Source organism: Salmo salar, chromosome ssa17, assembly GCF_905237065.1.
Source record: "Salmo salar chromosome ssa17, Ssal_v3.1, whole genome shotgun sequence".
Classification (NCBI taxonomy): domain Eukaryota; kingdom Metazoa; phylum Chordata; class Actinopteri; order Salmoniformes; family Salmonidae; genus Salmo; species Salmo salar.
Genome location: NC_059458.1, coordinates 10,476,661 through 10,502,018, shown reverse-complemented (window position 1 = coordinate 10,502,018; position 25,358 = coordinate 10,476,661). Strand labels below are relative to the sequence as shown.

The 25,358-nt window shown below is 43.5% G+C and overlaps 1 protein-coding gene across 4 annotated transcripts in view; it reads right to left on the bottom strand.

The window, feature by feature from the left end:
- The window catches only part of LOC106575154 (glycogen synthase kinase-3 beta), a 133,733-nt gene that overhangs the window by 94,311 nt on the left and 14,064 nt on the right, over positions 1-25,358 (bottom strand). For all 4 annotated transcript variants that reach the window (XM_045698784.1, XM_045698786.1, XM_045698785.1 and 1 more), the window contains exons 2-7: positions 16,569-16,762; positions 12,285-12,368; positions 2,737-2,847; positions 1,433-1,563; positions 892-998; positions 453-550 (exon numbers count right to left, since the gene is read on the bottom strand). In XM_045698784.1, coding sequence (XP_045554740.1) covers positions 453-550; positions 892-998; positions 1,433-1,563; positions 2,737-2,847; positions 12,285-12,368; positions 16,569-16,762 — 725 coding nt within the window. The remainder of the gene's footprint in view (positions 1-452; positions 551-891; positions 999-1,432; positions 1,564-2,736; positions 2,848-12,284; positions 12,369-16,568; positions 16,763-25,358) is intronic.

Sequence of the window (25,358 nt, the reverse complement as noted above, 5' to 3'; positions counted from 1 at the left end):
ATGGATCATAAACCAGTCAGTGTCTGTGACCACCATTTAACTTATGCACACATCTCATGCACACATGTTAGCATAGTTGGCTTTTGATTGTGGCCTGTGGAATGTTGTCCCACTCCTCTACAATGGCTGTGCGAAGTTGCTGGATATTGGTGAGAACTGGAACGAGCTGTCATACACGTTGATCCGGAGCATCCCAAACATGCTCAATGGGTGACATGTCTGGTGAGTATGCAGGCCATGGAAGAACTGGGACATTTTCAGTATCCAGGAATTGTGTACAGATCCTTGCGACATGGGGCCATGCCTTATCATGATGAAACATGAGGTGATGGCGGCAGATGAATGGCACAACAACGGGCCTCAAGATCACGTCACGGTATCTCTGTGCATTCTTTTGGGTGACGGTCCGGCTTATCGTCTCTCTGTTGACATTTGAAGGCAGGTGTTTTTACCTTGATGATCTCCACCAGCTGATCCACCCCACTGTCACCAGGAAAAATGGGTTGCCCTAGCAACAGTTCTGCTAGAACGCAGCCAGCGGACCATACATCTGCAGAGGATGGAGAAATACTGTGAGGACTCACACACACACACACAGACACTAGTAGTGGGAGTGTATATATGCTGGAGGTGTAGTCAGCGTAAGGTGCTAGTAGTGGGAGGTGTAGTCAGCGTAAGGTGCTAGTAGTGGGAGGTGTAGTCAGCGTAAGGTGCTAGTAGTGGGAGGTGTAGTCAGCGTAAGGTGCTAGTAGTGGGAGGTGTAGTCAGCGTAAGGTGTTAGTAGTGGGAGGTGTAGTCAGCGTAAGGTGTTAGTAGTGGGAGGTGTAGTCAGCGTAAGGTGTTAGTAGTGGGAGGTGTAGTCAGTGTAAGGTGTTAGTAGTGGAAGCGTACCTATGCTGGAGGTGTAGTCAGTGGCCCCAAAGATGAGCTCGGGGGCTCTGTAGTACCGTGAGCAGATGTAGGACACATTGGGCTCACCACGAACCAGCTGCTTCGCACTGCCAAAGATAACCAAGGAAGGCAGGAAGGAAGGAAGGAAGGAAGGAAGGAAAGTTGGTAGGTAAGGACAGTCAAAAGGAGGATTTGAGACTTGAAACTGCTTTTTCTTTTATGTATACCAGTTAGTAGTTTCCTCAATTCCTCTCAAAGGAAAAAAGGATGGAGGAAGCAAGGTAACGAAGCCAGTAACGTTTTCAGACAGCTTCAAACACAGCCCCAACCTAGTCCATCACATAAAAAAAAATGATTACTAGAACTCGGGCCCAGACCACAGCAAATTGCTGTTGTGTGAGCCTGAGGGACTTCGTCCATTCTAGAAATTATATTCTATGAGCTGGGCTAGGTTGAGTCTATGTCTGAAAACATTACTAGCTGTCAAATCCTTGCTTCCTCCATCAATATGGCTCCATTGTATTTCAATGTTCCAGCCCACCTGCCAAAGTCACAGAGCTTGAGCACGGCTGTCTCTGGGTCCAGCAGCAGGTTCTGGGGCTTGATGTCCCGATGGCAGATCCCAAAGGAATGGATGTAGGCCAAGCTCCGGAAGAGCTGGTACATGTACATCTGCAGAGAGAGATGTGGACACACAACTTAGTACATGCGCTAAGCTAGCTACACAATGACATGAGTGGTAGGCCTATAGAGTACAGGCAATTCCTGCTCCCTCGTATTCAATGGGCTAAAAATAACAGCGTTGCCAGTGTTCAAATCCCCCAGAAAGCCCCAGCTAGCGGTCCCTGGCTCAGACTCCAGTCCAGCCCTTTGTTTATGCCACTACTTCCACTTCCTTAAGTGGCAAGCTGGAAAGGCAGAGACGGCGGGGGCGCTATAATAAGGCCGCTGACGCCATCTCAACTGGCCGCTGCACGATGACGCAGGACAGCATGGTGAGGAGGACGGGAGGGAAATGCCCAAAGGAGTCTGTCTGCCTGGCCAGACACACAACCATCCCACCACCACACACTGCGTGGGACTATTCTGTTGGTTCTACAGTACCGGGCAAACACTTCTATTTTTACCCCTTTTTCTCTCCAATTGGTGGTTACAATCTTGTCCCATCGGGGCAACTCCCGTACGGACTTGGGATAGGCGAAGGTCGATAGCCATGCGTCCTCCGAAACACGACCCCGCCAAGCCGCATTGCTTCTTGACACACTGCACACTTAACCCAAAAGCACCAATGTGTCAAAGGAAACACCCTACAGCTGGCGACCGAAGTCAGCGTGCATGCACTCGGCCCGCCACAAGGAGTCGCTGGAGCACAATGGGACAAGGACATCCCGGCCAGCTAACCCACTGGGCCAATTGTGCGCCCCCTCGAGTCTCCCGTCGCGACAAAGCCTGGGATCGAACACGGGTCTGTAGTGACGCCTCTCGCTCTGTGATGCAGCGTGTTAGACCGCTGTGCCAGTTGGGATGCCCTATACCGGGCAAACTAAAGAGCAGCTCAAGTATTTGACGTTTGCATTTGACCGAGGTCTACCACATATTACATCTAAAGCAGTGTTTCTCAACTCCAGTCCTCAAACAATACACATTTTATTAAAGGCCTGGACAAGATCATCGGCTTCAACTTGTCAACTAATCATCAAGCCCTCGATGAGTTGAATCTGGTGTTTTTGTCCGGGGCTACAACAAAAATGTGCGATGTTGGGTGCTCGAGTTGAGAAACACTGATCTAAATGAACATACAGAGAGTAGTATCTTGATGAAGCGATAGACTCGAGGGGGTCTTACCTTCACATAGACCATGGGGAGGGTCTGCTTGGCTCGGCTGTAGTGTCTAGCCACTCTGTACACAGTCTCAGGAACGTAGTCCAGAACCAGGTTGAGATACACCTCGTCCTTCTGTAACACACACACAGAGACATTTAGAGTATAAGTCAGACTAGGGACAGTGGGCTGAGGAGGTTAGAAGCATGTATCAACTCCTTTGGAGTGATCACAATGTAACATGGTTCTTGTTCATTAGGCACCAAACGGAAGAAAACGATCTGAAACGTTGAGGGGCTACCTGGACCAAAAAGAAAATCTAATTTTCGTATTCCGTTGCAAAACAGATTTTCCATTGTGTGCCTAATGAAAACGACCCAGGCCTCGCTGGGTGACTAAGCAGGCCAGACAGACAGTGAGAGAGAGAGAGAAAAATAAGAAAAACAGTTACTGTATGATCTGGCAGAGACACATAAGCCAGACTTAACATCAAGAGAGTCAGATAGTTGTTTTTTTTGGCAGGGCAACAGAGGAACAGATGACTGTTCTAGTGAGGGCAATGGGATATCACACTTTCTCTATGAATCCGTCCCTGCAGATGTCTTCAATGAACCACTAAAAGATTAAGAATGATCACATTTATACAGTGTATAAAACATTAAGAACAGCGTCCTAATATTGAGTTGTGTGCCCTCCCCCAGCCCTCCCTTTTGCCCACAGAACAGCCTCAATTCATCGGGGCATGGACTCTACAAGGTGTCGAAAGCGTTGCAAAGGGATGCTGGCCCATGTTGACTCCAATGCTTCCCACAGTTGTGTCAAGTTGGCTTGATGTCCTTTGGGTGTTGGACCATTCTTTATACACATAGGAAACTGTTGAGCGTGAAAAACCCAGCAGTGTTGCAGTTCTTGACACAAACTGGTGCGCCTGGCAACTACTACCATACCCCGTTCAAATCCCCAGTTTGTCTTGCCAATTCACCCTCTGAACGGCACAATTACACTCGTAACTCATTCTTCAACCGGTCTCCTCTCCTTCACCTACACTGATTGAAGTTGATTTAACAAGTAAGGGATCATAGCTTTCACCTGGATTCCCCTAGTCAGTCTATGATATGGAAAGAGTAGGTGTTCTAAAATGTTTTGTATACAGTTGAAGTCGGAAGTTTAAATACACTTAGGTTGGAGTCATTAAAACTTGTTTTTCAACCTCTCCACAAATGTCTTGTTTAACAAACTATAGTTTTGGCAAGTCGGTTAGGACATCTACTTTGGGCTAGGTTTTCCAAAAACTGTATCACAATTCCAGTGGGTCAGAAGTTTACATACACTAAGTTGACTGTGCCTTTGAACAGCTTGGGAAATTCCATAAAATGATGTCATGGCTTTAGAAGCTTCTGATAGGCTAATTGACATAATTTGAGTCAATTGGAGGTGTACCTGTGGATGTATTTCAAGGCCTACCGAGCATCTTTGTTTGATATTATGGGAAAATCAAAAGAAATCTGCCAAGACCTCAGAAAAAGAATTGTAGACCTCCACAAGTCTGGTTCATCCTTGGGAGCAATTTCCAAACGCCTGAAGGTATTACGTTCATCTGTACAAACAATAGTACACAAGTAAGTATAAACACCATGGGACCACGCAGCCGTCATACGGCTCAGGAAGGAGACGCATTCTGTCTCCTAGAGATGAATGTACTTTGGTGCGAAAAGTGCAAATCAATCCCAGAACAACAGCAAAGGACCTTGTGATGATGCTGGAGGAAACAGGTACAAAAGTATCTATATCCACAGTAAAATGAGTCCTATATCGAGGAAGAAGGAAGAAGCCACTGCTCCAAGCAAAGAAGCCATTGCTCCAAAACCGCCATAAAAAAGCCAGAGTATGGTTTGCAACTGCACATGGGGACAAAGATCGTACTTTTTGGAAAAAAGTCCTCTGGTCTGATGAAACAGAAATAGAACTGTTTGGCCATAATGACCATCGTTCTGTTTGGAGGAAAAAGAGGGACGCTTGCAAGCCGAAGAACACCATCCCAACTGTGAAGCACGGGGGTGGCAGCATCATGTTGTGGGGGTGCTTTGCTGCAGGAGGGACTGGTGCACTTCACAAAATAGATGGCATCATGAGGGAGGAAAATTATTTGGAAATATTGAAGTAACATCTCAAGACATCAGTCAGGAAGTTAAAGCTTGGTCGCAAATGAGTCTTCCAAATGGACAATGACCCCAAGCATACTTCCAAAGTGGTGACAAATGGCTTATGGACAACAAAGTAAAGGTGTTGGAAAGGCCATCACAAAGGCCTGACCTCAATCCTATAGCAAATTTGTGGGCCGAACTGAAAAAGCGTGTGCGAGCAAAGAGGCCTACAAACCTGACTCAGTTACACCAGCTCTGTCAGGAGGAATGGGCCAAAATTCACCCAACTTATTGTGGGAAGCTTGTGGAAGGCTCCCTGAAACGTTTGACCCAAGTTAAAAAATGTAAATGCTACCAAATACTAATTAAGTGTATGTAAACTTCTGACCCACTGGGAATGTGATGAAAGAAATAAAAGCTGAAAAAAATAATTCTCTACTATTATTCTGTCATTTCACATTCTTAAAATAAAGTGGTGATCCTAACTGAACTAAGATAGGGAATTTGTACTAGGATTAAACGTCAGGAATTGGGAAAAACTGAGTTGAAATGTATTTGGCTAAGGTGTATGTAAACTTCCGACTTTAACTGAATATGTTTTAAACTGTAAATCTGTTCCTACCACACAGGAAATTAAAGTCAGGCTTAGAGGTATTTGATCCCTGTGCTCAGCCTTAAGTCTTCTCAAGACACAGTCAGTCACGCGCACACACAAAACAGACACTTCCTGATAGAGCAATGCTCTAAAATAAGCCCCACACAAAGGATGACTCACTCTCCTGCCTGCCTCACTACAGCAAAAGCAGCCCCTAAATTACACCTCCGATTGGCTCATCGGCTCACACAAAAGGCAGGTGATTGGATCCTTCCACTTGTTCCCTCCTGACCATGTAAATAGCTGATTGGTTTGACAGCAACAGGTAGTGACTGCTTGACTGCTCAGTGCTCTGCCCCAAGTGACAGTGTGTGGTCTCCTTCTGTCTATTTTCTGCATTTGCCAGCATTCGCTAAATAAACTCGGAAAAACATAGGTTATCTGTAAATCATGTGGTAGGCTATGATATTGGGCTGGAAAAATATGGCACAAATGTCATACATTTTTTAGATGGGGTATCTCGTTTATGTGCCAATTTGTGCCATGGCTGCATGTGTCTAAATGAGATTTTGTTTTCCCAGAGTCTCACTAGAAGCCTTGCATATGCTTATAAATGACGCAAAGCTGTGCGTCACCAATCAAGAGGAAAGGCAAATCTGTTTCAACCAGATCACTTAGGACCCTAATTAACCATTAGATGGTGGGAATTAAACAGTATACAAGATGCAAATGTGTGTATTTTGCAGAATGGTACAGTTAAGCAATAAAGCCCCGAGGGGGTGTGGTATAAGGGCTGTTCATACGCACGACGCAATGCGGAGTCCTTAGCCGTGATATATTGACACTATAACACAAACCACCGAGGTGCCTTATTGCTATTATGAACTGGTTACCAACGTAATTAGAGCAGTAAAAATACATGATATAGCACGGCTTTCAGCCAATCAGCATTCAGTGCTCAAACCAGCCAGTTAAAAAAAAGTATAATAATCTGTTGCATGCCCTAATGAGCACCATCCAGTTGAGGCAACCCTCTCTATGGAACGACAGTGACTCCCCTTCCACAGCAGACAGTCTCATGTGTCTATGAAGTCACAGTCAGAGAGGAAAGGGCAAGCAGGGATGCAGATCAGTGTACAGCCCTCCAGACACTAGGTCCTGGTGTTCTGTCTAACTGGGGCTAAAGGGCATACAGTCACAGGCCACATTTCAATTGTGTAAAGTGGATTCCTCTCCTAGTCCCCACCCAAAATAATACGCTGATAACTGTATAAATGTTTTCTCCCATCACAAGAGGCGGCGAGGAGATGAAGCCCCTTGAGAAGCACCCGTGGTCAGCCTGAGAGACGTAATCCCATCACTGGGCAAGGCAGGGAAGAATATGAGCCGGCTCTTTTTAAGGTAGAGCAGCAGCCTTTAGTCTGGTCACATAGCAGGCGCCGGTTTCCTCTGGCCCACATCCAGAGGCCAGACACCCAGTGTCAGCATGCCCACCACACTGTGCCAGGCTGCAGGATCACATCACATTAACCACACACTACAGGTCATAGTGGCAGACTGCCTGACTGTCACTTTGTCTATCCAAATAGACCTACACTGCACACCACAATGTCAGTCTGCCTAGCCACAATGACCCCAATATCATAATGCACCACATGCCTTTCTTTTTAACAGGTTTTAATTAGAGGTCGACCGACAATGATTTTTCAACACCGATACCGATAATTGGAGGACCAAAAAAAGCCGCTGCCGATTAATCAGCCGATTTATTTATAATAATGACAATTACAACAATACTGAATGAACACTTATTTTAACTTAATATAATACATCAATCAAATCAATTTAGCCTCAAATAAATAATGAAACATGTTCAATTTGGTTTAAATAATGCAAAAACAAAGTGTTGGAGAAGGAAGTAAAAGTGCCATGTAAAAAAGCTAACATTTAAGTTCCTCGCTCAGAACATGAGAACATATGAAAGCTGGTGGTTCCTTATAACATGAGTCTTCAATATTCCCAGGTAAGATGTTTTAGGTTGTAGTTATTATAGGAATTATAGGACTATTTCTCTCTATACGATTTGTATTTCATATACCTTTGACTATTGGATGTTCTTATAGGCACTTTAGTATTGCCAGTGTAACAGTATAGCTTCCGTCCCTCTCCTCGCTCCTACCTGGGCTCGAACCAGGGACACATCGACAACAGCCACCCTCGAAGCAGCGTTACCCATGTAGAGGAAGGGGAACAACTATTCCAAGTCTCAGAGCGAGTGACGTTTGAAACGCTATTAGCGCGCACCCGGCTAACTAGCTAGCCATTTCACATCGGTTACACCAGCCTAATCTTGGGAGTTGATAGGCTTGAAGTCATAAACAGCGCAATGCATTGCGAAGGGCTGCTGGCAAAACGCACAAAAGTGCTATTTTGAATGAATGCTTACGAGCCTGCTGCTGCCTACCACCGCTCAGTCAGACTGCTCTATCAAATCATAGACTTAATTATAACATAATAACACACAGAAACACGAGCCTTAGGTCATTAATATGGTCGAATCCGGAAACTATCATCTCGAAAACAAAACGTTATTCCTGTTACATTGCACAACCTTCAGTGTTATGTCATAATTACGTAAAATTCTGACAAATTACCCAAAGTGTTGCATATACCCTGACTGCGTGCAATGAACGCAAAATGACAGAATTTCACCTGGTTAATATTCCCTGCTAACCTGGATTTCTTTTAGCTAAATATGCAGGTTTAAAAATATATACTTCTGTGTATTGATTTTAAGAAAGGCATTGATGTTTATGGTTAGGTACAGTCGTGCAACGATTGTGCTTTTTTCGCAAATGCGCTTTTGTTAAATCATCCCCGTGTCTTTGTTAGGAAGAAATAGTCTTCACAGTTCGCAACGAGCCAGGCGGCCCAAACTGCTGCATATAAGTGACACATTTTCCCGAGTTAAAAGAAATTCATGTTAGCAGGCAATATTAACTAAATATGCAGGTTTAAAAATATATACTTGTGTATTGATTTTAAGAAAGGCATTGATGTTTATGGTTGGAGCAACGATTATATGCAACGCAGGACAGGCTAGATAAACTAGTAATATCATCAACCATGTGTAGTTAACTAGTGATTACGATTGATTGATTGTTTTTTATAAGATAAGTTTAATGCTAGCTAGCAACTTACCGTGGCTTCTTACTGCATTCGCGTAACCTCATGGAGTGCAATGTAAAGCAGGTGGTTAGAGCGTTGGACTAGTTAAGGTTGCAAGATTGAATCCCTGAGCTGACAAGGTAAAAATCTGTCGTTCTGCCCCTGAACAAGGCAGTTAACCCACCGTTCCTAGGCCGTCATTGAAAATAAGAATGTGTTCTTAACTGACTTGCCTAGCTAAATAAAGGTAAAAAAATATATAAAAAAATAAAAATAAAAATAAAAAATCGGCAAAATCGGTGTACAAAAATACCGATGTCCGATTGTTCTGAAAACTTGAAATCGGCCCTAATTAATCGGCCATTCCGATTAATCGGCCGACCTCTAGTTTAAATCCCCCAACCCTAATGTCCCCTTGTTCACGTATATCCCAGCTAGGGCTGTCCCTGACAAAAAAAAAAACATTGGTCGACCAAGTGTCGTTTGTTCCAATCGATTGGTCAACATTTTTAAATGTGTATTTTCCCATATATTGACACATCCTATGTGTTTTAATAAATCAACTATATTCACTGAGCTTGTCTGATGCTTTAAGCACACTGTTTGATTAAATAATTGAAGACACACAAATAACTAGAGGGAGTCCGACCGGCAATTGATTTGATTGTGCCGGGCTCAGACTTGCTGCGCTGTGTAAAAAAGAAGAAGAAAAAAAGTCTCTCCTCCCTGCTGCAGCAACCACCGAACATCAAAGTGTTTATCGTGCTGTCTGTCTGTGTTGCTGAAGCTGCAATTTCTGACTGTAAAGTTGTTACCAAAATCCCTAAATTGTTTAGGAAAAACATTCCCTATTCCCTCAACCCATGCTCTCTTTACATGACACATGTACGTATTGCATGCACTTGACCAGAGACCTATTGGCATGGGACTAGTATTACTAGAGAAAGTTGGTTGTAATTATTACTCCAGAATGTCCGTTATTCCAGAAGACGATTCGGACAGGATTAGTTCTTTTCAAAACTGCCCCGTAATTATGATTCTTTTTTAAAATAAATTGACAGTTATGACAGAAGCCTGGAGGTTTTTATTCTAGGCGTGAAGATACAGTTTTTCAATATGTCCAGGTGATAGGGCCACACTGATAACTCAAGCCTGGTTCCCAAGTTTCTAAACCATACCAAACCATCATTAGGACATTTTAGTGATCCGCAGTACATCCTAAATGCCGCCCGCCGACATTAGACCAGTGGAAATCCAGTGGAAATCTGTCCTTTGGTCTGATGAGTCCAAATGTGATATGTTTGGTTCCAACCGCCGGGTCTTTGTGAGACGCAGAGTAGGTGAACGGATGATCTCCACATGAGTGGTTCCCACCGTGAAACATGGAGGGGGTGTGATGGTGCTTTGCTGGTGACACTGATTTATTTAGAATTCAAGGCACACTTAACCTGTTGGGTCTAGGGGGCAGCATTTGCACGTCTGGATAAAAAAAATGTACCCGATTTAATCTGGTTACTAATCCTACCCAGTAACTAGAATATGCATATACTTATTATATATGGATAGAAAACACTCTAAAGTTTCTAAAACTGTTTGAATGGTGTCTGTGAGTATAACAGAACTCATTTGGCAGGCAAAACCCTGAGACATTTTCTGACAGGAAGTGGATACCTGATGTGTTGTATTGACTTTAAACCTATCCCATTGAAAAACACAGGGGCTTAGGAATATTTTGGCACTTCCTATTGCTTCCACTAGATGTCACCAGCCTTTACAAAGTGTTTTGAGTCTTCTGGAGGGAGATCTGACCGAACAAGAGCCATGGAACGGTGATGTCCCATTAGACACCTGGCGCGCTACTTCATGTTGGGTACCCTCGTTCCAATACGTTATAAAAGAGTATGCATTCGTCCACCTTGAATATTATTCATGTTCTGGTTAAAAAAGGCCCTAATGATTTATGCTATACAACGTTTGACATGTTTGAACGAACGGAAATATATTTTTTCCCCTCGTTCATGACGAGAAGTCCGGCTGGCTTACATCATGTGCTAACGAGACGGAGATTTAAGGACATAAATGATAAGCTTTTTTGAACAAAACTACATTCGTTATGGACCTGTGATACCTGGAAGTGACATCTGATGAAGAGAATCAAAGGTAATGGATTATTTACATAGTATTTTCGATTTTAGATCTCCCCAACATGACGTCTAGTCTGTATCGCAACGCGTATTCTTCTGGGCGCAGTGCTCAGATTATTGCAAAGTGTGATTTCCCAGTAAGGTTATTTTTAAATCTGGCAAGTTGATTGAGTTCAAGAGATGTAAATCTATAATTCTTTAAATGACAATATAATATTTTACCAATGTTTTCTCATTTTAATTATTTAATTTGTGACGCTGACTTGACTGCCGGTTATTGGAGGGAAACGATTTCCTCAACATCAATGCCATAGTAAAACGCTGTTTTTGGATATAAATATGAACTTGATAGATCTAAAAATGCATGCATTGTCTAACATAATGTCCTAGGAGTGTCATCTGATGGAGATTGTAAAAGGTTAGTGCATCATTTTAGCTGGTTTTATGGTTTTGGTGACCCTGTCTTTGACTTGACAAAACATTACACACAACTCTTGTAAATGTACTGTCCTAACATACTCTAAATGTATGCTTTCGCCGTAAAACCTTTTTGAAATCGTAAAACGTGGTTAGATTAAGGAGATGTTTATCTTTCAAATGGTGTAAAGTAGTTGTATTTTTGAAAAAATTGAATTTTGACATTTATTTGGATTCAAATTTGCCGCTCTTGAAATGCACCTGCTGTTGATGGAGTGCACCACGGGTGGCACGCTAGCGTCCCACCTAGCCCCAAGAGGTTAACCAGCATGGTTACCACAGCATTCTGCAGCAATACGCCATCCCATCTAATTTGCGCTTGCATCAGATGACCTGGGCTCCACAATCACCCAACCTCAACTCAATTGAGATGGTTTTGGGATGAGTTGGACGCAGAGTGAAGGAAAAGCAACCAACAAGTGCTCAGCATATGTGGAAACTCTTTCAAGACAGTTGGAAAAGCATTCCAGGTGAGTACCTCATGAAACTGGTTGTGAGAATGCCAAGAGTGTGTAAAGCTGTCATCAAGGCAAAGGGTGGCTACTTTGAAGAATCTAAAATATATTTTGATTTGTTTAACACTTTTTTGGTTACTACATGATTCCATATGTGTGTTAACATAGTTTTGATGTCTTCCCTATTATTCTACAATGTAGAAAATAGTAAAAATAAAGAAAAACCCTTGAATGAGTAGGTGTCCAAACTTTTGACTGGTACTTCATATATGTATATCTATTTTTTGCTACTGCTTGACTAAAGAAATCTTGGTTGACCAACAGCTAATCAAACAAACAATTGACCAGACGACTAAATGGGGCTAGCCCTAATCCCAACAATATAACAGTATAAACCTAAACAGCTTAAGTTAATATGAAAATCTTCACAATGGAAAGTCGAAGAATATAAGTGGTAGAAACAGAAGTTCAGGAGCAACATTTAGCCTAGCCAGTGTCAAACAAATACTTGTTGCAGGTGATGGAGACTCACTATTCACAACACACAGAGCCAGACGGACAGACTGACGTATGAGCAGCAACCACCCACCTTGTCTCCACTGGAATAGAAGAAGTAGCGCAAACGCACTATGTTGCAGTGGTCCAGTTTCCTCATGATCTGCAGCTCCCGGTTCTGAGACGAGACAGAGACATTGAGAAAATCTGACAACCTGCGAGCATTAGACAAGTCACACAGCCTAAAGAAGCCAGCTTCACACTGTGAGCTAGCTGCACTCTCCCAGACAGTATCGCTCCCAGAAGAAACTTTCCTCTAATTCTGGACCAGTCAGACACGCTCTCTTAAATGAGTCTTAAAAGGCTTTTGAGGCTCCTCTGATAGGGGCTGACAGATCCAGGGTTAGAGAAAATGGCTGTTCAGAGAGAGACAACGTAACATGGAGCATCCAGACTTCTCCCCCAAAGCCCTCAGTGTTTCCCAAACTGCTCGTTGAGTACCCCGCAGCCTAGCAGGCTGAACCAGTACTAGCACACCTGGTTCAACTGGTCAGCTGGTTGGATAAATCAGGTGTGCTAGCATTAGATTAGATCAAACAAGTGGAATGGCAAGGGGTACTCGAGGAGAGGTTTGGGAAACAGCTAAAACACAACCATGGGTGTCCATCACACAGCTAGTGAAACATTCAAGGTAAGAATCTGAGAATTTCTAGACTGAGTTTGGCACCCTGTCACTGTTTTAAATTAGAAGCCCACACATGGTTAATTTAGGCCAGCTACAACCGTCATAGATCATTGTAAAACAGTGACAGCCATAACTCAATGGGGGTCAAATCAAGTCAGTGAAATCTGAACAGGGAGCAACTTACCCACAGACACACACTATAAGCTATTTCAAACACTGGCACAGAGCAGCCATTGCAACACTTGTTTAACAGTTATGTCAGTCATACTGTAGGCTTGCATGCAGTCCATTCATGATGCCTGAGGAAATCCATGGGTTGAGTTTCCTTTAGGGTGCGACAATAGAAGAGATGAAGAACTACTCAATGCTTGAGCTAAAGCTGGAATAGGAAGGGACGAGACTCCGCCCCATTTCAGCTCCAACAGGAAGGGGCGTGTTCTCACAAGACATGACATTACTGGGGACGAGGGCATCATGCTCAGGCCGACTGCCAGGTTGATGAACCAAACGTTTATCAGTGTGGTACGGCAGGCAGTGCTAGACGATCACGAGAGCAGTCTCACAGCGGTAAGTGACCTGACTGACCTCCTAAAAGTTTTTTCAGTCGAATGACAGTAGACATGTGAGCCAATTTAATATGAGCTCACATAAGCTATGGATAAAAGTAAGACATACAGTTGAAGTCGGAAGTTTACATACACTTAAGTTGGAGTCATTAAACTTGTTATTCAACCACTCAACAAATTTCTTGTTAACAAACTATAGTTTTGGCAAGTCGGTAAGGACATCTACTTTGTGCATGATGCAAGTAATTTTTCCAACAACTGTTTACAGACAGATTAATTCACTGTATCACAATTCCAGTGGGTCAGAAGTTGACTGTGCCTTTAACCTGTTAGGGATAGGGGGCAGTATTTGCACGGCCGGATAAAAAACGTACCCGATTTAATCTGGTTACTACTCCTGCCCAGTATCTAGAATATGCATATCATTGTTTGATTTGGATAGAAAACACCCTACAGTTTCTAAAACTGTTTGAATGGTGTCTGTGAGTATAACAGGACTCATTTGGCAGGCCAAAACCTGAGAAGATTCCAAACAGGAAGCGCCCTCTCTGACCATTTCTTGGCCTTCTTTGTCATCTCCATCCAAAACAGGTGTAACGTGACATTTTCTAACGCTCCCATAGGCTCTCAGAAGGCGCCAGAACGTTGAATGATGACTTTGCAGGCCATGGCTGAAAAACAGTAGCGCATTTGGATAGTGGTCGATCTGAGAACAATGAGACTGGCGTGCGCGTGACGACTCCATGTTTACATTTTCAGTCTTTGAACGAAAATAACGACTCCCGGTCGGAATATTATCGCTTTTTTTACGAGAAAAATCGCATAAAAATTGATTTTAAACAGCGTTTGACATGCTTCGAAGTACGGTAATGGAATCTTTTGAATTTTTTTGTCACGAAACGCACCGGGCGCGTCACCCTTCTTTACCCTTCGGATAGTGTCTTGAACGCACAAACAAAACGCCGCTATTTGGATATAACTATGGATTATTTGGAACCAAACCAGTATTAGTTATTGAAGTAGAAGTCCTGGGAGTGCATTCTGACGAAGAACAGCAAAGGTAATCCAATTTTTCTTATAGTAAATCTGAGTTTGGTGAGTACCAAACTTGGTGGGTGTCAAAATAGCTAGCCTGTGATGGCCGGGCTATCTACTCAGAATATTGCAAAATGTGCTTTCGCCGAAAAGCTATTTTAAAATCAGACACCGCGATTGCACAAAGGAGTTCTGTATCTATAATTCTTAAAATAATTGTTATGTTTTTTGTGAACGTTTATTGTGAGTAATTTAGTAAATTCACCGGAAGTGTTCGGTGGGAATGCTTGTCACATGCTAATGTAAAAAGCTGGTTTTTGATATAAATATGAACTTGATTGAACAAAACATGCATGTATTGTATAACATAATGTCCTAGGAGTGTCATCTGATGACGATCATCAAAGGTTAGTGCTGCATTTAGCTGTGGTTTTGGTTTTTGTGACATATGCTAGCTTAAAAATGGGTGTCTGATTAGTTCTGGCTGGGTACTCTGCTGACATAATCTAATGTTTTTGAAATCAGACAGTGTGGTTAGATTAAACAGCTTGGAAAATTCCAGAAAATGATGTCATGGCTTTAGAAGCTTCTGATAGGCTAATTGACATAATTTGAGTCAATTGGAGGTGTACCTGTGGATTTATTTCAAGGCCTACCTTCAAACTCAGTGCTTCTTTGCTTGACATCATGGGAAAATCAAAAGAAACCAGCCAAGACCTCAGAAAAAGAATTGTAGACCTCCACAAGTCTGGTTCATCCTTGGGAGCAATTTCCAAACGCCTGAAGGTACCACGTTCATCTGTACAAACAATAGTACGCAAGAATAAACACCATGGGACCACGCAGCCATCATACCGCTCAGGAAAGAGATGCGTTCTGTCTCCTAGAGATGAACGTACATTGGTGCGAAAAGTGCAAATCAATCCCAGAACAGCAGCAAAGGACCTTGTGAAGATGCTGGAGGAAACAGGTACAAAAGTATCTATATCCGCAGTAAAACGAGTCCTATATCAAAATAACCTAAAAGGCCGCTCAGCAAGGAAGAAGCCACTGCTCCAAAACCGACATAAAAAAGCCAGACTATGGTTTGCAACTGACAAAGATCGTACTTTTTAGAGAAATGTCCTCTGGTCTGATGAATCAAAAATAGAACTGTTTTGCCATAATGACCATTGTTATGTTTGGAGGAAAAAGTTGGACGCTTGCAAGCCGAAGAACACCATCCCAAACGTGAAGCACGGGGGCTGCAGCATCATGTTGTGGGGTGCTTTGCTGCAGGAGGGACTGGTACACTTCACAAAATAAATGGCATCATGAGGTAGGAAAATTATGTGAATATATTGAAGCAACATCTCAAGACAAATGGGTCTTCCAAATGGACAATGACCCCAAGCATACTTCCAAAGTTGTCGCAAAATGGCTTAAGGACAACAAAGTCAAGGTATTGGAGTGGCCATCACAAAGCCCTGACCTCAATTCCATGGAAAATGTGTGGGCAGAACTGAAAAAGCGTGTGCGAGCAAAGAGGCCTACAAACCTGACTCAGTTACACCAGCTCTGTCAGGAGGAATGGGCCAAAATTCACGCAACTTATTGTGGGAAGCTTGTGGAAGGCTTCCAGAAACGTTTGACCCAAGTTAAACAATTTAAAGGCAATGCTACCAAATACTAATTGAGTGTATGTAAACTTCTGTCCCACTGGGAATGTGATGACAGAAATAAAAGCTGAAATAAATCACTCTCTACTATTATTCTGACATTTCACATTCTTAAAATAAAGTGGTGATCCTAACTGACCTAAAACATGGAATTTTTACTAGGATTAAATGTCAGGAATTGTGAAAAACTGAGTTTAAATGTATTTGGCTAAGAAGTATGTAAAATTCCGACTTCAACTGTATTGTAGAAAACACTTTTTGGGGGAAGAAAATCAAACACTATTCATTAAGAATTGCTTATTAAAATGTGAGACTCCAGTCAGGGACCTAGTTTCAGTGACGTCATACTGATCTGTCGTTACTCAAAAACGCACAGTGCAACAAGAAGTCCTAAAAATAAACTCTCCGATGTAGTCGTCTCTGCAGGTCCTCACCTTGAACCTCTTGTCCTGCAGAACCTTCTTGATGGCTATTAGCTCCCCGGAGTCACACAATTTAGCCTGGTAGACCACGCCAAACGAGCCATTGCCGATGACCTTAGTGTCTGTATAGCTGACCTCCTGCGGCCGGTCGGGGCCCTGGCCTGGGGTCGCTACCACTGTGGTCACCTTACTGCCATCTTTGTCTCCTGAGAGAGAGAGAGAAAGAAAGAATAATCAATGTCACACAAGAGATACAGTGTAGGATAACTCATTCAGCCACACACAATCTTTACACCAAGAAGCTCCTGTAACATTTCTCATCCTCTCTCATCACTGCATCTCTAAATGTAGGCTCAGACTGAAGCCTGTAAGCCAGAAATAGGAAGCTGTACTAACCCACTTTTTAGCAATGAGTAATTTCCTAGGAGCAGGGCTACCCATGTTAACAGGCTCTGACAGACACTAATGACGACAGCCTGAAAGTACAGTAGAAGGATAAAAGGTATAGGCGTAAAGGTTGTGGTGAAATGAGGATGTAGTTTTAGTCTCAGATAGGGGAGGGTGCATTGCAAACGGCTAAGCACTTTTCTAGTACGGTTCCTATTTTGAAGCAACGCTGCAGCAAATGTTTCCCCACATAACAGCTCCAATACAACACCTGCACTTCGCCATCGCAACTTTTGACAACATGAAAATGGAGGTGTGAGTTGACAGACCAAGACGAACACTAACAACCCGTCCCAAATCACCATTTACCGATCCCTTCGTTGTTTGCAGATCTGACGGGGTCTTCTAACCTACCATTTATGGCTGGCACCTGGCCATGGACCTCAACACAAACCCAAAGAGCACCAAACAATCCTAGATTGCACTGCTTTAGGACAACTATTGTTTTCACTATATATTTTACCTCCTGGTGATGTCATTATAGGCCCTCTCCTATTCTCGCTATACACCAAGTCACTTGGCTCTGTCATATCCTCACATGGTCTCTCCTATCATTGCTATGCAGACGACACACAATTAATCTTCTCCTTTCCCCCTTCTGATAACCAGGCGGCGAATCGCATCTCTGCATGTCTGTCAGACATATCAGTGTGGATGACGGATCACCACCTCAAGCTGAACCTCGGCAAGACGGAGCTGCTCTTCCTCCCGGGGAAGGACTGCCCGTTCCATGATCTCGCCATCACGGTTGACAACTCCCTTGTGTCCTCCTCCCAGAGTGCTAAGAACCTTGGCGTGATCCTGGACAACACCCTGTCGTTCTCCACTAACATCTAGGCGGTGACCCGATCCTGTAGGTTCATGCTCTACAACATTCGCAGAGTACGACCCTGCCTCACACAGGAAGCGGCGCAGGTCCTAATCCAGGCACTTGTCATCTCCCGTCTGGATTACTGCAACTCGCTGTTGGCTGGGCTCCCTGCCTGTGCCATTAAACCCCTACAACTCATCCAGAATGCCGCAGCCCGTCTGGTGTTCAACCTTCCCAAGTTCGCTCACGTCACCCCGCTCCTCCGCTCTCTCCACTGGCTTCCAGTTGAAGCTCGCATCCGCTACAAGACCATGGTGATTGCCTACGGAGCTGTGAAGGGAACGGCGCCTCCATACCTTCAGGCTCTGATCAGGCCCTACACCCAAACAAGGGCACTGCGTTCATCCACCTCTGGCCTGCTGGCCCCCCTACCTCTGAGGAAGCACAGTTCCCACTCAGCCCAGTCAAAACTGTTCGCTGCTCTGGCACCCCAATGGTGGAACAAGCTCCCTCACGACGCCAGGACAGCGGAGTCAATCACCACCTTCCGGAGACACCTGAAACCCCACCTCTTTAAGGAATACCTAGGATAGGATAAAGTAATCCTTCTAACCTCCCCCCCCCCTTAAAAGATTTAGATTCACTATTGTAAAGTGGTTGTTCCACTGGATATCATAAGGTGAATGCACCAATTTGTAAGTCGCTCTGGATAAGAGCGTCTGCTAAATGACTTAAATGTAAATGTAAATGTAATTAGGAAAACAACTTTCACTGCTATGCGGACAATACACAGCTGTACATTTCAATGAAACATGGTGAAGCCCCAAAATTGCCCTCCCTGGAAGCCTGTGTTTCAGCCATAAGGAAGGGGATGGCGGATGTTTTTTAAACTTTTAAACTTGGACAAAACAGAGATGCTAGTTCTAGGTCCCAAGAAACAAAGAGATCTTCTGTTGGATCTGACAATTAATCTTGATGGTTGTACAGTCGTCTCAAATAAAACTGAAGGACCTCGGCGTTACTCTGGACCCTGAACTTTATATTGACGAACATATCAAGACTATTTCAAGGACAGCTTTTTTTCCCCATCTTCGTAACATTGCAAAAATCTGAAACTTTGTCCAAAAATTATGCAGAAAAGTTAATCCATGCTTTTGTCACTTCTAGATTAGACTACTGCAATGCTCTACTTTCCGGCTAAAGCACTAAATAAACTTCAGGTAGTGTTAAACACGGCTGCTAGAATCTTGACTAGGACTAAAAAAATCATATCACATTACTCCAGTGCTAGCCTCACTACACTGGCTTCCTGTCTCTTTATGTAGTGTTGTGTCTCTCCTGTTGTGATGTGTGTTTTGTCCTATATTTATATTGTATTTATTTATTTTTATATCCCAGGCCCCCGTCCCCGCAGGAGGCCTTTTCCCTTTTGGTAGGCCGTCATTGTAAATAAGAATGTTCTTAACCGACTTGCCTAGTTAAATAAAGGTTAAATAAAATAAATAAATAAATAAAAAAGGCTAGGGCTGATTTCAAGGTTTTACTGCTAACCTACAAAGCATTACATGGACTTGCTCCTACCCATCTCTCCGATTTGGTCCAGCCATACATACCTACACGTACGCTACAGTCACAAGACGAAGGTCTCCTTATTGTTCTTAGAATTTCTAAGCAAACAGCTGGAGGCAGGGCTTTCTCCTATAGAGCTCCATATTTATGAAATGGTCTGCCTATCCAGTGAGAGTCTTTATTGAAGACTCATCTCTTCAGTAGGTCCTATGATTGAGTGTAGTCTGGCCCAGGGGTGTGAAGGTGAATGAAAAGGAACTGGAGCAACGAACCACCCTTGCTGTCTCTGCCTGGCCGGTTCCCCTCTCTCCACCAGGATTCTCTGCCTCTAACCCTATTACTAAGGGCTGAGTCACTGGCTACTGGTGCTCTTCCATCCCGTCCTTAGGAGGGGTGCGTCACTTGAGTGGGTTGAGCCACTGACGTGATCTTCCCGTCCGGGTTTAGCGCCCCCCTCAGGTTCGTGCCGGGGGGGAGATCGTCGTGGGCTATACTCTGCCTTGTCTCAGGGTAGTAAGTTGATGGTTTGAAGATATCCCTCTAGTGGTGTGGGAGCTGTGCTTTGGCAAAGTGGGTGGGGTTATATACTGCCTGGTTGGCACTGTCCAGGGGTACCGTCAGAAGGGGCCACAGTGTCTCCCGACCCCTCCTGTCTCAGCCTCCAGTACTTACGCTGCAATAGTTTGTATGTCGGGAGATTAGGGTCAGTCTGTTATGTCTGGAGTATTTCTCCTGTCTTATCCAGTGTCCTGTGTGAATTTAAGTATGCTACCTCTAATTCTCTCACTCTCCCTCCCAGAGAACCTGAGCCCTGGATCCATGCCTCAGGACTACCTGGCCTGATAACTCCTTGCTGTCCCCAGTCCACCTGGTCGTGCTGCTGCTCCAGTATTCTGCCTGTGGCTATGGAACCCTGAACTGTTCACCGGACGTGCTACCAAGTCCTGGACCTGCTATTTTCGACAAGCTCTTTCTACCGCACCTGCTGTCTCGACCTCTGAATGCTCGGCTATGAAAAGCCAACTGACATTTACTCCCGAGTCGCTGACCTGTTGCACCCTCTAAAACCACTGTGATGATGATTATGATTATTACTAGACCTTGCTGGTCATCAATGAACTAGAGGTCGACCGATTAATCGGAATGACCGATTAATTAGGGCCAATTTCAAGTTTTCATAACAATCGGTAAATCGGTATTTTTGGCCACCGATTTGCCGATTTTATTTATTATTATTTTATTTTTTTTATAATATTTTTTAACTAGGCAAGTCAGTTAAGAACACATTCTTATTTTCAATGATGGCCTAGGAACGGTGGGTTAACTGCCTTGTTCAGGGGCAGAACGACAGATTTTAACCTTGTCAGCTTGGGGATTCAATCTTGCAACCTTACGGTTAACTAGTCCAACGCTCTAACCACCTGCTTTACATTGCACTCCACGAGGAGCCTGCCTGTTACGCGAATGCAGTAAGAAACCAAGGTAAGTTGCTAGCTAGCATTAAACGTATCTTATAAAAAACAATCAATCATATTCACTAGTTAACTACACATGGTTGATGATATTACTAGTTTATCTAGCCTGTCCTGCGTTGCATATAATCGATGCAGTGCGCATTCGTGAAAAAGGACTGTCGTTGCTCCAACGTGTACCTAACCATAAACATCAATATCTTTCTTAAAATCAATACACAAGTATATATTTTTAAACCTGCATATTTAGTTAATATTACCTGCTCACATGAATTTCTTTTAACTAGGGAAAATGTGTCACCTCTGCAACAGAGTCAGGGTATATGCAGCAGTTTGGGCCGCCTGGCTCGTTGCGAACTGTGTGAAGACTATTTCTTCCTAACAAAGAGCCAACTTCGCCAAACGGGGGATGATTTAACCTGTTGGGGATAGGGGGCAGTATTTGCACGGCCGGATAAAAAAACGTAACCGATTTAATCTGGTTACTACTCCTGCCCAGTAACTAGAATATGCATATAATTATTGGCTTTGGATAGAAAACACCCTAAAGTTTCTAAAACTGTTTGAATGGTGTCTGTGAGTATAACAGAACTCATATGGCAGGCAAAAACCTGAGAGGATTCCTTACAGGAAGTGGCCTGTCTGACCATTTCTTGCCCTCCTTGATCATCTCTAACAAAAACAGGGGATCTCTGGCATGACGTGACACTTCCTACGGCTCCCATGGGCTCTCAGAAGGCGGGAAAAAGCTGAACGATGTAATTCCATCCCCAGGCTGAAACACATTAGCGCGTTTGGCAAGTGCTCTATCAGAGGGCCATCAGACTGAGGCTCGTGCATGAGGGGATAGCATGCTTTTACTTTCACTCTCTTTGTATTAAAAAACGATTTCCCAGTCGGAATATTATCGCTGTTTCAAAAATTGATTTTAAACAGCGGTTGACATGCTTAAGTACGGTAATGGAATATTTAGAATTTTTTGTCACGAAACGCGTCGTGCTCGTCACCCTTATTTACCCTTTCGGATAGTGTCTTGAACGCACGAACAAAACGCCGCTATTTGGATATAACAATGGATAATTTGGGACCAAACCAACATTTGTTATTTAAGTAGAAGTCCTGGGAGTGCATTCTGACGAAGAACAGCAAAGGTAATAACATTTTTCTTATAGTAAATCTGACTTTGGTGAGTGCTAAACTTGCTGGGTGTCTAAATAGCTAGCCCTGTGATGCCGGGCTATCTACTTAGAATATTGCAAAATGTGCTTTCACCGAAATGCTATTTTAAAATCGGACACCGCGATTGCATAAAGGAGTTCTGTATCTATAATTCTTAAAATAATTATGTTTTTGTGAACGTTTATCGTGAGTAATTTAGTAAATTCACCGGAAGTGTTCGGTGGGAATGCTAGTCACATGCTAATGTAAAAAGCTGGTTTTTGATATAAATATGAACTTGATTGAACAAACATGCATGTATTGTATAACATAATGTCCTAAGATTGTCATCTGATGAAGATCATCAAAGGTTAGTGCTGCATTTAGCTGTGGTTTGGGTTTATGTGACATTATATGCTAGCTTGAAAAATGGGTGTCTGATTATTTCTGGCTGGGTACTCTGCTGACATAATCTAATGTTTTGCTTTCGTTGTAAAGCCTTTTTGAAATCGGACAGTGTGGTTAGATTAACGAGAGTCTTGTCTTTAAAATGCTGTAAAATAGTCATATGTTTGAGAAATTGAAGTAATAGCATTTCTAAGGTATTTGAATAACGCGCCACGGGATTCAACTGGCTGTTGAGTAGGTGGGAAGCGTCCCACCTAGCCCAGAGAGGTTAACAAAAGCGCATTTGTGAAAAAAGCACAATCGTTGCACGACTGTACCCAACCATAAACATCAATGCCTTTCTTAAAATCAATACACCAAATCGGCCAATTAATCGGTATCGGCCTTTTTGTGGTCCTCCAATTATCGGTATCGGCGTTGAAAAATCATAATCGGTCGACCTCTACTATGAACGGTTGAACATCTTGGCCACGTACTGTTACAATCTCAACCCGGCACAGCCAGAAGAGGACTGGCCACCCATCAGAGCCTGGTTCCTCTCTAGGTTTCGTCCTAGGTTCCTGCCTTTCTAGGGAGTTTTTCCTAGCCACCGTGCTTCTACATTTGCTTTGCTTGCTGTTTAGGGTTTTATGTTGGGTTTCTGTATAGCACTTTGTGACATCGGCTGATGTAAAAAAGGCTTTATAAATACATTTGATTGATTGATTGATTGACTATAAGCTTTATCAATATCAGTGCACGAACCTGTCAATCACAAAAGTACAAACTACTCTTCCACGAACTAAAATGTGGTTGAACGCTCCAAGAACTGCATCATGATGAAGTCTACCACAATGCTGTTTCTGGAAATTGACAAGCCAAAACGACATTATACAGCCTAAAACTGCTAGCAAACTCCACCAGCATGCCCCATCAGTAGTCAGGCAACATTCCAATTGGCATGAAGAGAATGAAAGACACCAGTGGCGAAGTACTCCGTAAAATTAATGATATGCTGAAGGAGTTTGATCTTCAAACATAATGAAGGAAAAAACTGATCTCACATGAACAGCTGGAGCTCTGTCCATGAGTGACTTCACAGAGTCCCCCCTGCATAGGAATTAGCAACATGAGAAATGGAGAAGATCCATTATTACTATTGAGCCTTTCTACGCCACTGTTTGCAAGGAAGACACGCGGACAAGTTTAAAATCCATTACTTGTTTGGAAAATATTAGGCCTGGGTATCCATTAGACACCAAACGGAATAAACAGGAAACACTCTGGAACAAGGAGGGACTACACAGACGTGTTCAATAAGAAAAAAAAGCCTAATTGCTTTCCTTGGCAAAATGTTTTAAAGCATTCAGTTGCGAGTCCTAATGAACATGACCCTGGTCTGACAGCCACTCAACAATTTACTAGAGATCATTTATCATTCCAGATCTTGTAAGGAACATAGGCGAGTTGGCTTGGTGGTTTGTTAAATAGAGGGGGATTTTTCCCCCCATTCACTTTAAAAATGGCCACTCCATACTTTAAAGATTTAGCTCTAGGCCTATATGCTAGTGATTATACCTTGTAGGAGTGTTGGTGTAGCACTGACCTCTTAGCACCCTGCAATCTGTTTTACAACCAGCACTTACATATCGCTGTGGTGTACACACACACACACACACACAGCACAGAGTGCCCTAATGCCCCTCTAACAGTGACAGGGTCACCTGACCTCTGATACTACTGCCTTGGCTACTGCAGAGGCCTGACGAGGGATGAGACAGTGCAGCAGCAGAATTTCACAACAGGTCCAACACAGCTACGTCGGGGGATCCAGCACTGAACTCTGCACTCTCTCCAGCGTTACTACCGTCTGGGTCAGAAGTCAAGGGATAGAGGAAATACTAGTCGAACAAAATGTTAAATACACATTATCAATGTGCCAATCCTGTCTGAACACGCTGCATCTCTATAGGAACCCACTGAGCTCGTAATGCGGTAGAATATATGGGAATTTGGTCTCGGGGGTCGGGCCACTCCAGGTCACACACTTCCTCCCTTTCTCTGCTGAGTAGCAGGAAAGAGGAGCAAAATGCAGAGCTGCCAAAGCCTGATGGAGAAGGGAGGGACAGAGCAGAGAGTTCTGCCAAATTAGGCATCCCCTCCTCCTCTGAACACACACAAAGAGAGCAAGCACCCAACCGGAAGCCTGACACCATGTTACTACTGCAGGGGATGGAATTGTAATGAGGACAATGTCGATTATAATGGTGATCACTGACGTTAGAAATCGTGACCATCGTGACAATCAGAGATTACAGATTGGACAAGCCTTTTCATTATCCTAATGCGTTTGACAGTGTCAACCGTGAGTGACCATTGTTTATCCTCGAAATGTCAAGAGAAACCCGACACCAGGGAGTAGGCCTCAACACCTCTCCCTGTGGTAAATCCTCGAACACCTCCCCGTACTCATCCCTGGGTCTGAAAGGAGAGACAGAGCAAAGCACATTAGAGCAAAAGGCCCTTAATGATAATCCCTACCCTGACCGCTGCATCACGCCCTTGGCAGCTGTGCAATAATCCTCTAGTCCATCTATCCATTGGCTGCTCTCTCTCAGCTTAGCACTGCATGAAAAAAGTTGGGTCTGATAGACTGGCCAATTGGATTCCTTCCATAGAAATACAATTACTTGAACAGACATTCCTATTCAAGTCATGTTCTACGATGGGTGGGCCTGAGTGTTGAGTCAAAATTGACCTGGTCTGATGGGTCTTTATCCCATCGAGTAATTATATTCTATGGACCTGCCCCTGACAGTCTGTCCATCCACTTTAGCCAGTCAGTCGTCACCACCATACCATCACTTGTCTACTGTGCAGTATGTCACTGCAACAGCTGAGAGCCAGGAGTAAGACTAGAGCCGTGTTCGAATACCCATAATAACATGCTGTATACTA